Source organism: Triticum aestivum, chromosome 4A, assembly GCF_018294505.1.
Source record: "Triticum aestivum cultivar Chinese Spring chromosome 4A, IWGSC CS RefSeq v2.1, whole genome shotgun sequence".
In the NCBI taxonomy this organism is placed as follows: Eukaryota; Viridiplantae; Streptophyta; class Magnoliopsida; order Poales; family Poaceae; genus Triticum; species Triticum aestivum.
The window spans coordinates 536,965,915-536,982,090 of NC_057803.1; the positions used below are offsets into that span (position 1 = coordinate 536,965,915).

The 16,176-nt window shown below is 44.6% G+C and overlaps 1 protein-coding gene across 1 annotated transcript; it reads right to left on the minus strand.

The window, feature by feature from the left end:
- Window positions 1–1,696: 1,696 nt before the first annotated feature.
- Window positions 1,697–10,399, minus strand: LOC123086775 (la-related protein 6B). The gene is made up of 10 exons (XM_044508567.1): window positions 9,611–10,399; window positions 9,054–9,135; window positions 8,101–8,195; window positions 7,819–7,890; window positions 7,632–7,711; window positions 7,435–7,531; window positions 6,262–6,309; window positions 6,111–6,179; window positions 3,150–3,287; window positions 1,697–2,387 (listed from the first exon to the last, which is right to left on the minus strand). The coding sequence occupies exons 1-10, from the start codon at window positions 10,004–10,006 to the stop codon at window positions 2,013–2,015; spliced, it is 1,452 nt and encodes a 483-aa protein (XP_044364502.1). The 5' UTR covers window positions 10,007–10,399; the 3' UTR covers window positions 1,697–2,012.
- Window positions 10,400–16,176: the final 5,777 nt, after the last annotated feature.

Consider the following 16,176-nt stretch of genomic DNA (forward strand, 5'->3'; position numbering starts at 1 on the left):
ACACCTGTAGAGCATCTTCATAATCACCCAGTTACGTTGTGACGTTTGATAGCACACGAAGTGTTCCTCCAGTATTCGGGAGTTGCATAATCTCATAGTCATAGGAACATGTATAAGTCATGAAGAAAGCAATAGCAATAAACTAAACGATCATAGTGCTAAGCTAACGGATGGGTCTTGTCCATCACATCATTCTCTAATGATGTGATCCCGTTCATCAAATGACAACACATGTCTATGGCTAGGAAACTTAACCATCTTTGATTAACGAGCTAGTCTAGTAGAGGCATACTAAGGACACTATGCTTGTCTATATATTCACACATGTACTAAGTTTCCGGTTAATACAATTCTAGCATGAATAATAAACATTTATCATGATATAAAGAAATATAAATAACAACTTTATTATTGCCTCTAGGGCATATTTCCTTCAGAATGTTGATGTTTTTCTCCATAAAATTGGTCAACCTATATGAAGTTTGACTTCAGACAAATTTCATATGTAGAGTAAGAAGGACCAAAGAGAGTATCAATGATGTACTCCATTCACCGCATCACCAACAATTTGAAAATAACTTTAATTACGATTAATCTTGCAAATAACATTCATTGTATTAATTACATTTAATTTCATAATGGCGAGGTATCAACTCACACAAGTACCATGAAGCAAGTCATATTTTGGGCGAGAAAATTTCTTATATATTTATTCATAATGCCATGGCAGTAAAAGAACACAGAAATAATAAAAATACATTCATATTCGTAGACCATCTAAACTTTATTGATATCCGTATTAATTACATGCAATAGAAAAATGTATTCATATCCGTATTAATTACATGACCGTTTATATGTTTATGTGCATCGTTGCATGCAATAGAAAATTAAGTTGCTCATGAAAAGGTAAAAATGCACCGCTTCTAATCCTATCGAAAGTAAAACGATAACGTTACCTGGTGAACAGTCGCCAGGAACACCCGTCCAGCAAGCGACCCTATTATCTATCTTAGGGGTGTTGGCGGTGGGGTGCAGGTTCGTCGGAAAAAATGGTTCATGGCTGAGTTAGAGAGATGGTCTGAGGCGATGGGGGCACAGCCGTGGGCGGTGGTTGGGGGAGGGCGAGGCTGGAGCGGGAGCGCCGCCGCCACAAGCGTCGGCAGCACACAGTTAGTCTGATGGTAGATCTGGAGGTTCGAGGTTAAAGAAGGTGAACAATGACCGTTTCAGAGGTTGAAGAAGCTTAATCGCCACCCAATGGCTCATAGCGAATCCGACTTTCCCAAATTGGATTTTCAGTCACATGACCGCTCCATGCTAGCTCGTCGCACGCTAGTGAAGCCCTTAAGTAGAAGTTCCAAATGGATTGTACAATTATTTGTTAGAATTGTGATCAAGGAAATATTTTATATCTCCTCTCTTTGCTACACTACTGAATCAAACTGATGAATAGTGTCTCCCCAAAGAAAAATCGTGTGTTTCTCATCCCTTTTTCTATCATAACGAATGAAAACTTTATGCAGGCTTGTTATTGCCAATTCGCCATCATGAGCTTGACATTAGAATAGAAACTTGCCAATCTTCAACAGGACATACATAAATCAGGCGTCATTTTATGGTTTACTTGGACCCCATGAATCTCACTCAGCTGAGCGACGGAGTATAAAAGCGCACTACATAAAACATCAGCATCTTTTATCATGTTCCTTTTATTTTCTTTACCTTTTCTGTGCCCAAAAGAGCTTTTACTGCTACAATCTTACAGTCAAAGAGGCAAAAAGGAGCAAAAAAATAGGAGTTACAAAATGGTGGCCATAATCACTCCGAAACCACTGCGCTACCGGTTTTAAAGTACACACAGCACGCGCAAAACCATATTATGGTCTGTAAATCAGAAAGCACACTCCAAAAGACAAGACTTCTAAAATACAGTCTCTCGCAATCTCTCTATCAACATGGCAATCAGCAGCACAAGCTGTGTCTCGTCTCTCCTGTGGCACGAATCAAGTTCAAGGTTCACTAGTCGATATGCTGGGCGACGATGTTTGCGGCATTCCTCTGCCCATTGAGAACCCACGGGTGCCGTCTGGCATACGCGGCCCTGGAAGCTGTTTGTTCGCTCCTGCGGGAGGCGATGACTGTGTCTGCTGTTGCTCGGCCTTCACTGGGTGGCTGGAAGGCGGGGTTCCGACAGGATGGGCGCCACTCCGGTTGTTGTTACCTTGATTGTTGCTGTTTTGGTGGTGGTGCTGCTGCTGCGGATGGTTGTTATGGTGGTATTGATTGTTGTTATGGTTGTTATGGTAGCCACGCCCTCTGCCTCTACCTCCACGCCCTCGGCCTCTGCCACGCCCACGGCCTGCATCTCCAGTGCTCTCCTCGGACTGTACAAAATCAATTGCTTTCAGATCTATGGGGAAAAGTCCCTTCAAAAAAGCTTGGAGGTACATAAACAGACACAATCAATTGAATCTCAAAACATTCAGATGACAACTCAAATAAAAACAGGTAACCTTGAAGCGATGTACTGTTGAAACTACAGGGCAAGTACCAAGTTGAAATATTCTTCTGGTATTAGCTGGTTGACAGCAAACACATACACACTGCTCTTCCAAATTGGGCCTATATTTGGACAAATGGTTGCAATGGTACTTTTTAAATTCTTTCTATGGTGTGTTCAATAATGTTGGCAAAGGTGCACTCTGGTCAGGCTGGGGATTAATTAGCTTATAAAGTAAGAGAATGGTAGGAAAGAAAAAGTTTGAATCAAGGTGGGAAATCCCTCCTTTAACTGTCCATTAGCTAGATAGAGATGAGACCTCTCTGCAGAAAACACCCCAGCGGAATACGCTCTGAGGCGGACTCAAACGCAGGTGGGGGAGACCACCACCGTGGGCTCAAGCCACTGAGCTACTGCTCAGTTCTCAGAGAATGGTAGAAACGAGGGAACATATTATCAATGGTCTTAATGTCTTGTGAAGGAGAAAGAACAGTTAAGTGTGGTGCTTACCCAATAATATGCTGAATAGAGACAGAAGATAATGAGGCGAATCAAGATAAAATATCATTAAATCTCATGCTCACCTTTACTAAACAAGACTGAAAAAAAAAACTGTATGTTCCGAAACGGCAGAAGGAATACTTACAACATGCTCTCCTATTGCATCTGATGGTTGAGATGTTTCTTCTGAATGTTTATCATTTGGTTGATCAGAAGTGGAAACATCCTCCTCACCATGTACATCAGTTTCATGCCCACCCTTCTTACCTTTGCCTCCCTTAGCCTATAACACAAAACACATTATAATGTTTTAGGAAACAGTTTTTTTATGCAACATGCAAACAAACAAAACAAAGGATTGTTGGCATATATTGAGCAAAGTTAAAAGAAAAGCACTATGCCTTAATTGTGCACTTTACCACTGCCTTGCGCTTTTCTGACCAAAGCGCAATTAAGCGCTGAGCGTTTTGCCATCGCCTAGAGCCTAGGGGCACTTAAGGGGGGCACCCCGTTTTTAACTAGGGAAAACTTTGTTTTTGCCAGTTTTTGCTTTTAACTATGATATTAAGCTACTTCTAGAATACACAAACAAATTTTAAAAGCACTGTATCATATTTTAAGCTGCTATTGATGTAATCTTCAAATGATATATCAAATTTATGATTCTTCCTAATAGGTCAGAAGTGAAATAGACGGGTCACTGTTTGAAGTTTGAACATACTGTAGGGTGAAGGTTTGATTAAACAGGGAGGCGGACTACTTATGTTAAAAGAGGCCTTGCTAACAGCAAAAGGTTCATGATTTTTTTTTAGAACAAGGTTCATGATTTTTGATCCCAATGCATGTCAAATATCCATCTTTGTAAGTTACAGTTTCTAAAAGGCAAATGCTTTTTATTTTCATATTAAGTTATTAACAAGCTAAACTTACACATGTTAGAACACATCAATCTTCTAGAGTATATTAGTCGTAATTTCCTTGGAGGTGCATCCAACAAAGATGGAGAAATTTTGTGGTGGTAACTCATATGGACACAAATTATACCAAGTAAAAGTATAAAACATAAAAATGTTCAAAAAATTCTGATTTTTTTTTGTGACAAGCTTTGACAAATGTTCTAACTGCTTGCAAAATTTCATCTTCAGATCACATTTGTGGAAGGCGTGACAAAAAAACAAAATCAATGCTCTGAAAATGCTACTTTCAAAGCATTTCGGAGCACTGATTTTGTTTTTTTTGCCACGCCTTGTACGAATGTGATATGAAGATGAAATTTTGCAAGCAGTTAGAATATTTGTCAATGTTTACCACAAAAAAAAATTCAGAATTTTTTAGCATTTTTTAAATATTTTTTGATTTTACTGTTCACCCGAGCTCATTTGAGCTCAGGCTGAGAAAGGACTTTCCAAAAACATAGTTGCAACTTCAAGTAACGACAATCTTCAAAAGGCATGCCAAGCCAAAAAAAGATTGGCAATGCTAGTATTAATTCTTGCGTGACGGTTAAAGCCTCCTAACACATCCTCGATTTCACATCCATAACCTCAGAGGAGACTCAAATGCGGGTTTTTTAACAGTAGAAAACCATATGATGGTGCAGTTTGGCTTGAATACAGCCACAATTTAGTGCCAGCTGGTTTGAAACACAAACCATGCATGAACATCACCTACTATACTTCCAATTTCGTTCCTTGACATAATTGATTATGTCAAGTGGTGCTGGATGCCATTATGAAGTGAAGTAAATGCAACTAATGGTACTTTCATTATGGCAGACTTCATATTGATATGCCCGGAGGATTCAAAATGGATAGTGTTGAGCCACTACAGTATTTCCTTCCAAGGGAATTGCAACATTCTTTTCTCAGAGCAAAAATCTGGAATGCATAGTTCTTATAGGGGGGCAAGTGGTATTCCCATATACTTTACATATTCAATTACTGCCGATTAACATCCAATCGAACAAGATGTTATTTTTGAGCGAACTAGGGCATGAGTAAATCAGTCTATAAGGACATGTCTCAAACAAAAGATGCTCGAATAAAGAATTTTGTGTAGTGTAGAAAGTCACCGAAACTGGGTGGAGGGGTGTAACAATAAGCATGACCGAAAATTCCATCACGTGAACAGTTGAAACCATCTCCATGAGTCAACTATATATGATTACTACCTCCGTCCGGGTTTATTAGTCCTCCTTGTATTTTGGGTTAAACTTTGACCTTTGATTCACTAACAAAAAAATGTTATGTACCACAAAAATAGTATCATCGGAAACCTCTTTCGAATATGAATCCACAATATAAGTTTTGTGACATACAACGTATATTTTGTTAGTCAAATCTATAGTCAAAATTAGGCACAAAATACGAAGGGAACCAATAAACCCGGACGGAGGTAGTATATGCCAAACATGCTTACTGCAGAAGCTTATGCCTACCATTATGGAGTCCAGGTGACGCAACATGAATTATAAGCTTGTCGCTATTGAGACAGATTGCTAGGCTTTGGAGTTGCTGAGGAGAACAAGTGAGAATCATAAGGCAAGCATTTTGCCGATTCTCAAACAAATCCAACAGCTTGGCGCGGTAGTGGGTAGTTATTTTGACATTGTTTTTGTAAGCCAGGGGGCGGGGAGGATGTGGAAGTTCAGCCCTTGCCAAATTTGTTGCGTTGTTCACAACCAGACAGTGTCTGGCTGTCCAATGCTCTGAACTTTGTAACCCTTGCATTCGGTATGAATTATGATTGTAATTGCCAATCAATTAATATATATTTTTTGGCTCCTAAATGAAGAAACGAGTATTTTTAAACACACTTTGACCTTGGATCCTACTAAATGAACATACGTAAGGTGAGCTACAAGAACTAAGGAGAAAATATGCATTATTAATGCATCATTCCAAATGTAAACGAAGTCACATTTTGCAAAATGACAGAATTACGAGTATAAGAAATAAAGTTGTACAAATGCTTCATTCTTGTAGCCTCATCGCAACCCGATGACTTGAGATGTTATGGCAAGTACTTATCATCATGGGGTTTTGCTTAAGCAGTTAAGCACCAAAACTATCTCATGTCCAACTGATTAAACCCAATGGATGATTACCATGCAAGAATTCAACAACCGAACTCTAAGCCCGCTTCTCCAGTTCCTCTCATCATTAAGCACCACAATCTGTATTGGATGAAGTGATGTCATTGGTAATACGGGCAAGCAAGTAATTATGCTATTAAAGAGGTTATGTGAAGATAAATACCGCTTTTTCAGCATCCTCAATAGTCTCATACTCAACAAAAGCATGCAGCTGCCATCAAGGCAAAACTATTAGCTTGACATGCATCAATCAGCAAAAGGTGCACTAACACACATCAAGGCAATGGTGAAAACAAACACTATTATAATAACAGTTTAGCTGCAGAAATGCAATCATTCATTTAAACCAAGCTGCATATCATAAATTTTTTGGTCAATCTGTTTAGGCATCTGAAGCCATACTGCATAACAGAGAGAGGATGTGTGCGACCATCTGGTGGGGGAGGCAATGTACATGTATTAAGGGCCAGTTCTTTTTGTGGCTTGTTTGAGCTTCTAGAATAAGCTGCCCCCTAGCCAGCTTATTTTAGAAGCCCAACCAAAAATATTCTTTTAGAAGCCTACTAGTCAAGTCTTAATTAGTAGGCCTCATAAAAATGGTTGGGCTTCTAGAATAAGCTGGGTAGGGGGGAGCTTATTCCAGCTTATTCTAGAAGCCAGCAAAAGAACTGGCCCTAACTCTTCTATCTTATTGTATCATTGGTAATGAGAAAATGGCACATGGCATTAAAACCTTTTATGGGGACGTGGTGGCCTCTTCTAAAGTACTCCAGTTGATCTTAAAATCTCAATTTTAATTGGATTATTTTATTGTATGGAGAGAGGCCACTTAACAGGCCTAGTCAGCAACCCTGCCCCCCCCCCCTCCGTTTTTATTTTTTTCTCATCCCTGATTTTTTCCACTGGTTTTCCCTAAAAACCACATCAACAGCCCCACCTATTATTGGCTTACCAAATAAAATTCTGTTTTCTTTGTTAAGCCAATAGATGCTTGCCAAATAAGAGTTTCCAAATAAAATCTTCTATTTTTACACAATCGCACTGATATGGTACATAACTCACAGGCTAACCCACTAGAATAATTGTGCCCCTGTTGCAACTCGCGGGCAATTATCTAGTCTAATAATACCATGTAAATAATGCATCCACACATATCCACCCCTACTTCACATCAAATGAACATATGTTGTACTGAAGTTAGTCCATTCAGGTTGTCCAAGGATACAGGGTTCAGGGAAGATTCAATTGACCAAAAATAGTTACCCATGCAACCATCACAAAACAACTGCCATTAAGAATATGGTATTTGAGTGTTATAAACAGGAATAATAATTACCTTGTTGGCAAAAAGCATATCTAGTTTAGCAGATCTATTAGTAACTGGACCACTGCCATTTGGGGTCTGAGGATAGCATGTTCTGATTGTCTTTACACTGCAACATGGAAACAAGAATCAGCAGAGAAACATGTATCAGTTTTCTCAAGACAGGAAGAGAATAGCTGCACTTTTTTCTGATCTACAATAATTATTACCTGCCAACAGATGAGAAAATCTTCATAAGGTTCTGGTAACAATGATCATCTGGAAGATTTTCTGCAACAACAATTCGGGCCTACAAGACACAGCAAGTCTTCCTTGTTACAGTCCAGCTATTTTATCCATAAAAGGAAACTAAAGCATATGGTTGTTGCATGTAATGTATAAAGACCTCATAATTACCTGTAGTTCCTCTAAATCTGCTTCTGTAAATGGCTGTACACGCTTTACTCTGTTTCCATCTTCACTAACCACCTGCATGTATAACCAAACAATCATAAATGTAACTGCAGTCATAAGTAACATGCAGGGGAATGACAAGCTAGCAGTAGTAGATGTGCTGCGGTTGGTCATATTCTTATGACTTATGAAGTACCCTGTTGACGAATGAAATAATTTCAAAAATAATAAAAGTCCGTTCTGAGATCTGGCCACATTATACAACAGGATTATCATTGAACTTACAAGCTTTGATGAAGTTCGAAGAGCTGAAGCAAGCATGGAACTACTTTGCACCAGAGCCTTAATTTTCTTAAAGGAAGCAACAACTGACATCGGTACTGCATTGAGGAAGAATGTAAATCAGATACCAATTTATATTTGTTTGTCCAAGTATCAAAGGTGGTAATTTTTCTCTATAATAGACAGAACTTGATTTCCCGTTCTTTATCAAAATAAAGTAAACAAAACTAGCATATGGAAGTCACACACTCACAGTTGAAAGATTTTCATATGAGAGAACTCGGTCAAATATAGGTACTCCATTCGATCCATATTACGTGTCGCTGCTTTAGCACAACTTTATAGCGACAAGTAATATGGATCGGAGGGAGTAACTATTTTCTGATCAGTATGGCAACCATTGTCCTGTTAATAACTGAGGTAGTAGAAGATAATAATACATGATAAGATTAAAAATTATTTATCTTGATTTGTCAATTGGTATTGGACAAATCATAGTCCAATCCTTTGAACCAATTTTAGAATAGAATGGATCGATGCAATCCTAATTCCTAATTAGGTCAAAGACAGTCCAAGAGAAATTCTATCCAAAGTAACATAATATACTGCAAAAAGAAAAGCACGATCTATATTATGTTAAGTACGATGCTATCTTCATTTCAAAGAAAGAAGTATCTTCTAGGAAAGTAACGAAACAGTAACATGCATAATATATCCAGTTATTCATTTCTGGAAGCCTCTTTTGAGTCTCACTGTCAGCTGAAAGCTTTAAAGTAGCAAGATCATAAACATGATTTTTTTTTCTATTCATGCAATAGAAAGCTACAAAAATAAAAATAAAAAGTGAATGAATGATGACACCTTCCAGAAACAATCATACAATCAACTTAATCAGTTTAATGAATTTGCATTACATGTCTCAACGAAATAGCTTGAGATGCAAGCATACAACTCACCATATCCTTCAGGATCCTTAGAAATAAACCTCATCAAATGTTCTGTAGTGGCCAGGTTTATATCACTGAAGTAATACTCCACCTGCAAGGTTTATAAATTTATGAAATGAAGAAGTAGAGGAAAAAGCTATTCTTGTAATATAATAAATGAAAAACAACAACATTCTCAGTAAAATATAACGATGTACTCCCACCGTTCCTAAATATAAGTTTTTGTAGAGATTCCACTATGGATTACATACAGAGCAAAATGAATGAATCTACACTCTAAAATGCATCTATATACATCCGTATGTGGTTCATAGTGGAATCTCTACAAAGACTTATATTTAGGAACGGAGGGAGTGCAGAAGATAACGATGTACAGAAGAGTTGGACTGAATTACAGTTTCAAATAAAGACGTACTCACAATATAGACCTATTTAATTGACATGATTGGCTCTATGAAACTTCACGTGTAATTATATGTTACAGCCCCTATAACAATCACTGCTCCTGATCTAATTACACCTATTCGAGATCGAGCAACACAACAAGGAACAAGAGGAGCACCAACCTGCTTGGTGATCTTGTGCAGCACGTCGTCTGTGGTCAGCTCTCTCCCCTGCTGGTGTGCCTGGGCCGGCGGTGGCGGCGGCGGCACCGCTTGCTCGGGCCCCATCTCATGCTCGGGCACGGCAACGAAGCCCGGGCCAGCAGCACCGACCGCCGCGTAAAACTCGAACGGCGGCCGGGGCGGGGGCGGGGGCGGGCCCGCGGCGAAGAAGGACGCGGGCGGCGGCGGGGGCGGCGCGGCGAAGACGTGGATCACGGGCTGCACCGGCGGGGGCGGCGGCGCCGCGACACGCGGCACGAACTCCGGCGCCTGCGCGTTGAGCCGGCTGGCGGAGCTGCTCCGCGAGAGGCCCCCCGGCAGCTCCTCCCCGGCCGCAGCCGGATCCTGCTGCGACATCGGGCGGGGCTAGGGTTTCGGCGCCAGTTAGCAGCAGCAGCAGCGGGAGCAGCCGACGCTGCCGCGGCAACAGGGTAGTTGTGGGACTAGTAGCGGCAGGGGGGCACTGGCGCTAGGCGGGTGGCTGGTTAGGGTTTGGGCACGGCGGGCGCGGCGGAGAAGGGGAGTTCTCGGAGGTCGCGGGCGCCGGCGAGGTCGGATATTTATGGGGCGCGACACGCGGAGGCTTCCACGGGGGATCGGCGCCGCGGCCACGCTCCGCCTCCGATCGGAGAGGGAGGTGACTGGCGTGGAGGGCGGGTGGACCGGGCGTATGGTCTGGTGGGTGAGCCGACGCAGGGCGCGGCGTCCGTTTGGGTGTTGGTGTGTGGGCCGGGCGTAGGGAGGGGAGGGACGAGCAGGGCGTGGGGCCGGGGGGGCAAGCGAGGATTGGATCGAGGCGGACCGCACCCCGTTGGGTGTCGTGTCCGTATGATTCCTCGTGCGCGAGCAAATCGGGTGCGGCCTGCTTGTGTAGGCGCGTGCGGGCAGGAGTAGCCTACTCGTGGAAAACGGCTTTCTATTGGCGTATGATGGACCGAGACTGCTACTTTTGCTAGGCAACGGCTGTGACCATGACACATGGCGGCACTCAGGCCAACTCCACCGCGCGACCTTATCCTTTCCGGTCCCGTCCGTTTGGGGTAAAAGGGACAAAGAAGGCGGCTCAGCGCGCGACGGCCCGGACCCATCTTGTCAGTTTTGTGTCCGGGCCGACCCATTTCGAGCGCAAACTTGCGCCAGGTTTGGGTCGCGACGGACACCAAACGGACGCGCGCTCGTCCGCGTCGGGGCCGTGTGGCAGGCGGCCACCCACCTCCCACCCACCCACATCAATGCGCACGAGCGGGCGGCCCCACCTGTCATCCGCACGTCGAGCGGTCGCCGTCCTTCTTTAAGTGGGAAGCGTGGACGGGTCGTCGTCCACAGTGCCCCACGCCACCCAGCGGCCTCCTCGAACCCCGACAGCCCAGAAACCCTAGCCCGACTCCTCCTCGAGCTCGCCGGCCGCCCACCTCGCCATGGGCTTCTGGAACGGTAAGGGCAAGCACGACGCGAGGCCGGCTCCTCCTCGGGGCGCCGCCGCGGCTCCGTGAAGAAGGAGGAGCCCGCGTCTCCGCCGCGCTCCTCCCGTCGGGCCCCCGCGCCACCGCTGCACTCCTCCCGTCGAGCCCCCGCGCCGGCCCCCTTCACCATTGCCCCTAGGCCCTCCGGCGAGCGCGACCGGCAGTACATCTGCGCGGACGTGTGCCAGAGGTACTGGGAGACGAGGACGCCGGTCCCGTGGAGCGATGTCCACCTCCCCAACGGGTGTCACCTCTCCGCGGACCGGGTCCCCATCCCGCCAGTGCCGGCGACTGGCCATGCACGGCGCGATGAGGTCAACCGCCGCCGCCGCCTCCTCCCCGACGACCTGTACTACGACCACAGGTATGCCCCCGACTCGCCGCTCTGGGACACATGGCTCCAGGACGAGCACGACGTGTGGCGCGCGTCCTACTTCGCCGGCACCGTGTCGGGGCCGCGGAGGCCACGTGCAGAGCCGCGCGGGCGTACGCGGGTGCATGGCCTGACGCCCACGCCGTCGCCTTCCCCGTCTCCGTCGCCCCCTCCCCCTCCTCGCATGACAGCGGAGGAGGAGGCCCGTCTCCTGCAGCGTGTCATGGACGACTCCATGAACACGCACGACGAGCGGCAGTGGGACGGCCTGGAGGAGGCCATGGCCCTCTCTGCCGCCGGGGACGTCGCCTTCCCAGAGCTGCAGCTGGCGGCCGTCACGGCGGCCGCCAAGGAGGAGCCGATGGAGGAGGACTCGCCCGCGTTCGAGAAGCTCCTGGGCCAGGAGTGGGGCTGGTCGTGCACTGCGCCGGAGATGGCCGCCGACCTGGGCGTGAACTGGTGCCCCACTCCGGAGCGGGAGACGTCGCCGCGGGAGAAGGTGGTGCAGGCATCTCCGGCCGTCCAGCCCGCCCCCGTCCACCACGCACCGCCGGCCCACCTCTGGACGCCGCCGGAGTACGTCGACCTCGTCAGCGACGACGACGACACCGGCGACCAGTGAAGACGGCGACGGCCACGGCACCGACGGGCGCGGCAGGAGCGTGCGGGAGGAGTTTTTTTATTGTCTTATTATGTTAATTATGAATCTGGGCCTTTTAAGTGGCCGTTGAAACTAGGCCGTTTTGTGGCCAACCCATATATATGTTTTATGTTTTTTTTAATGCGTTTATTTGCTTTTTTAGTTATTTAATTATTATTTTTAATCTCGTCCACCCCGGACACGATTTGGGGTGCGGCCGCGCATAGGCGCATGCACGACCCAATGGACACAGCCGGACACGGGCGTACCCATCGGCACCCCAAAGGGACAGATTCGGCCCAATCCGGACGTCCGTTTGGGATCGCGCGGTGGAGTTGGCCTCAATCAGGCTACTCGTAACAGGATTATTTTAAATTAAAAAATAGTAGTACTCCCTCCGTTTTTATTTACTCCTCATATTAGTTTTGATCAAAGTCAAGCTTTACAAAGTTTTACAAAGTTTATAGACAAAAATATTAACATATATACAATAACAAATCAATACCATTAGATTCGTTGTTGAATGTACTTCCACGTCATATAGATTTGTTATACTAAATATTTATATTCATTTCTATAAATTTGGTCAAACTTTACAAAGTTTGAATTCAGTTAACTCTAATATGCGGAGTAAATAAAAACGAAGGGAGTATTAAGATATGAAAGAAAAAAATTAATGGTGAAAAGTAGTACTCCCTCGGTCCCATAATATTAGTGTCAAAAACGCTCTTACATTACTATGAGACGGAGGGAGTAGCTCAGGACAGGAAAATGAGAAGTTAATATTTCATGAGAAATTTTCTCACCAACTATGTCGCATTTTTTCTTTGAATTGAAACCTTAAGGCATGAGGGATTATGGTACAACCTATCTATACACATTGTCATTGTCTTGTTATCTGAGCTCTCAGTCGGGGTATGTTCAGAAATCACAATTTCTCCTTTAACCTCTCCCCTCCTCGCTCTTCTAGCATTTTTCGTTATCAGGGTCGTCGACAAGATAGGAATTCTATCCCATATCTCTATGCATTGACCTACTAGAAATATTACAAATGTCCTGGAGGCATTTTGGGCCATGTTGTTTTCCGGGAGCCTAAACCCTAAAAACCCAAACATTTTGACGTCATATTGTTTCTCAAGTTACTTTTGTCGTTTTCTTCATCGACGCCCTGGTCGTCATTGGCAATGAGAGGGAAGTGGTGCTCCATCAGTAACTAATCTGGTGTAGATCTTCATCTCCAGGACCATCCCCTTCACATTCCCTTTCGACCACAACCCATGGTGGTCCTCTAAAGGGAGTTAGGGGTGCTCAACCCTCATTGATTGGTGGTTTATCCTTTCCTTTCTTGCTTCCAATACTTCACTTTTTTATTGCCCTTAAGAGATGTCGGTTTATGCTTCCATGCAGCGACTGCACTAAATTTCTGGTCCTCGCATTTGGAGCAAGATTTTTGAATAAGACAAAATAATGTGCCTCGCCATATTTTTCATCATGGGTCAAAAATGCTGCTTGTGCGGGTGATACGCTCACATTGCATCCGCTGCATATGCACAAGAACAACCTCTACCCGAGTTCTTGTTAATGTTGTTATGGACTTCTTGTCATGTTGTGGTTCTTGGAAGCAACTCGCCCATGACTTTTTCGCAACACTTCGGCTTCCACAAGAGACCACTCCCCGAATTCTGGGGTTCCATCTTCCTATGGTTCGGACCAACTATGTGGGGGGTGTGACGCAAACGCGACAGACATGTTGTGAGTGTTCTAGTTTCTAATTCTGAATTTGTAAAGTGTAACACTTTGTTTTGCACCTTCACGCGATTGATCGGTGGAATTCCTAAATTAAAATGTGTTGCCTTTTGCACTACTCATGTCAACCACCGTCCTCTTCATCCCTCCGGCCCCGACCATTTGGTTTAAAATATCTCTCCTTGACTTCCTTACCCAGTATGGTAACACCGACAATATCGCGATTGCGGGCTTTGGTGAAGTGCATTCGATGGAGCGCACCATTGAGGCAGACGATAGTGATGTCGTTCGCAAGTGCCACCTAGAAGCCTAAACCACTACCTTTATTGCATATGTTTGTCAGAGGCGTACTTCGGCACGCTTATCCGAGGCGTATGTGGCAGAGCCGGACACCCGCCAACCTCCCATACATTCGTTTCCAGTTTGTGTGATGTCATACGTCCAAACTGATTAAGAGATTTTGGGTGGACATCTGAGCTGGTGCGGACATTTTTCGTTACCGGTGTTGGATGGCAAAACAATGTCCGGGTTGTCTAGTTCGAACATTTATGGAGAGATTTGGTGATTGATGGCTTGCAAGTGCTCAAGATTTAGTTGTATCCTTTCCGAAGTAAGATTATCAATCCCACATGAAGAACATGAATTAGTCTTTGTCTCTTTTAAAGATTTAGATTATAGTGCCTGCAAATTAGTTACGATCCAAAGCAAAGTTAAATGGAAGTTTAAACTATTGAGAGGTAGGTGCGAAAGACAAATTAAACTGCAAAAGTAAAATAATGTAGGGTGAGACTTGAGTAACCATTGTTGGAATCAATAGGAGTAAAGAGTTTACAGTGAGTTCGAATTCCCACTATCATGTGTCTAACATGACCAATGCCTGAGCATAATTCTAAGTCGGATCCCTAAGCCACTTTATATGTTTCTCTTTGTGGGCGCAACCAAGTATAGATATGTGCATACATGCAGCAGCCCCGTAGCCCATGCGCCACAACCATTCATCCCCACTCCAGTTATCGAATATAATTAAGGGTTTCCCTGTGGACGCAGCTAAGGCGGTCTCCATTTACCCCCTATTGCAATGATCCGGGAAGGAGAGAGATAGGAACTATCACCATTGACCTCCGCTTCCCACCTTCACACCAATAATAATAACCTTTCATCCAAAAGAGGCATATGTTGGATAGTCGACTTCACCCAACATCAAGAAGATTACTAACATAAACACATAAAGAGGATCTTAGATCTTACTATCAAATGATCCTAACATAATAGGGTTCCTCATATCCCCAAGAACTAGGGAAACTACTCGCACATCGAGAGTATAAACAGTGTGGGATGAATCATGGTAAACATGGTGGTAGCATCAAAGTAATGCAATAAGGAATCCATACCGGCCAATGTATCACAAAGAGATGGTGATGGTGAAGATAGATGATTCCTACTCCGGATGGATCACCTCCCCGACGAACTTGGCCTTCTTAAGCTTCTCAACTTGCTGGATGACAAATTCCTGCTTCTCCGACTCCTAGGGGCGAATCTTCTGTTTTACGAACTGGGAGCCTGGGCACACCGCCAAGTGGTGCTCGGTCACCTCCTGGGGATTCTGGGCATGTCTGACACTATCCAGGCAAACATGTCAGCATTTGCCCACAGGAAGGTAACGAGCGTCCTTTCCTATTTGTCGATGAGACTTTCGCCTATCAAGACAGAAGTTCCCGTCTCTTCGTCGAGAGCTACCTTCTTGGTTGACGTCTTCTTCTCCTTGACCAGTCGTTGCCTGCGTGGGGACAGGGCCATAGAGGTGCTAGGTGCATCCTGATCATCTGGGCCAGTGATACATCCATTTTGTGTCATGTTTTACTACTGTTATTTATAATATTTATGCATAATAATGCTTTATGGAGTAATTCTAATGCCTTTTATCTCAGAATATGCAAGGTTCACACAAAGAGGGAGAATACTGGCAGCTGGAATCCTAGACCTGAAAAAGCTACGTCAGAGTTACCTATTCTGCACATCTCCAAATGAGCTGAAACTTCAGGAGATTTTTTATGGAATATTTAAGAATTATTGGAGCAAATAACTACCAGAGGGGGCCTACCAGGTGGGCACAACCCACCTGGGCGTACCAGGGCCCCCAGGCGCACCCTGGTGGGTTGTGCCCTCCTCGGACCACCTCCGGTACCCATCTTCTGGTATATAAGTCATTTTGACCTAGAAAAATAAAGAGAGGACTTTCGGAGCGAAGCGCTGCCGCCTCGAGGTGGAACTTTGGTAGGAGCACTTTTGCCCTCCAGTGGAGCGA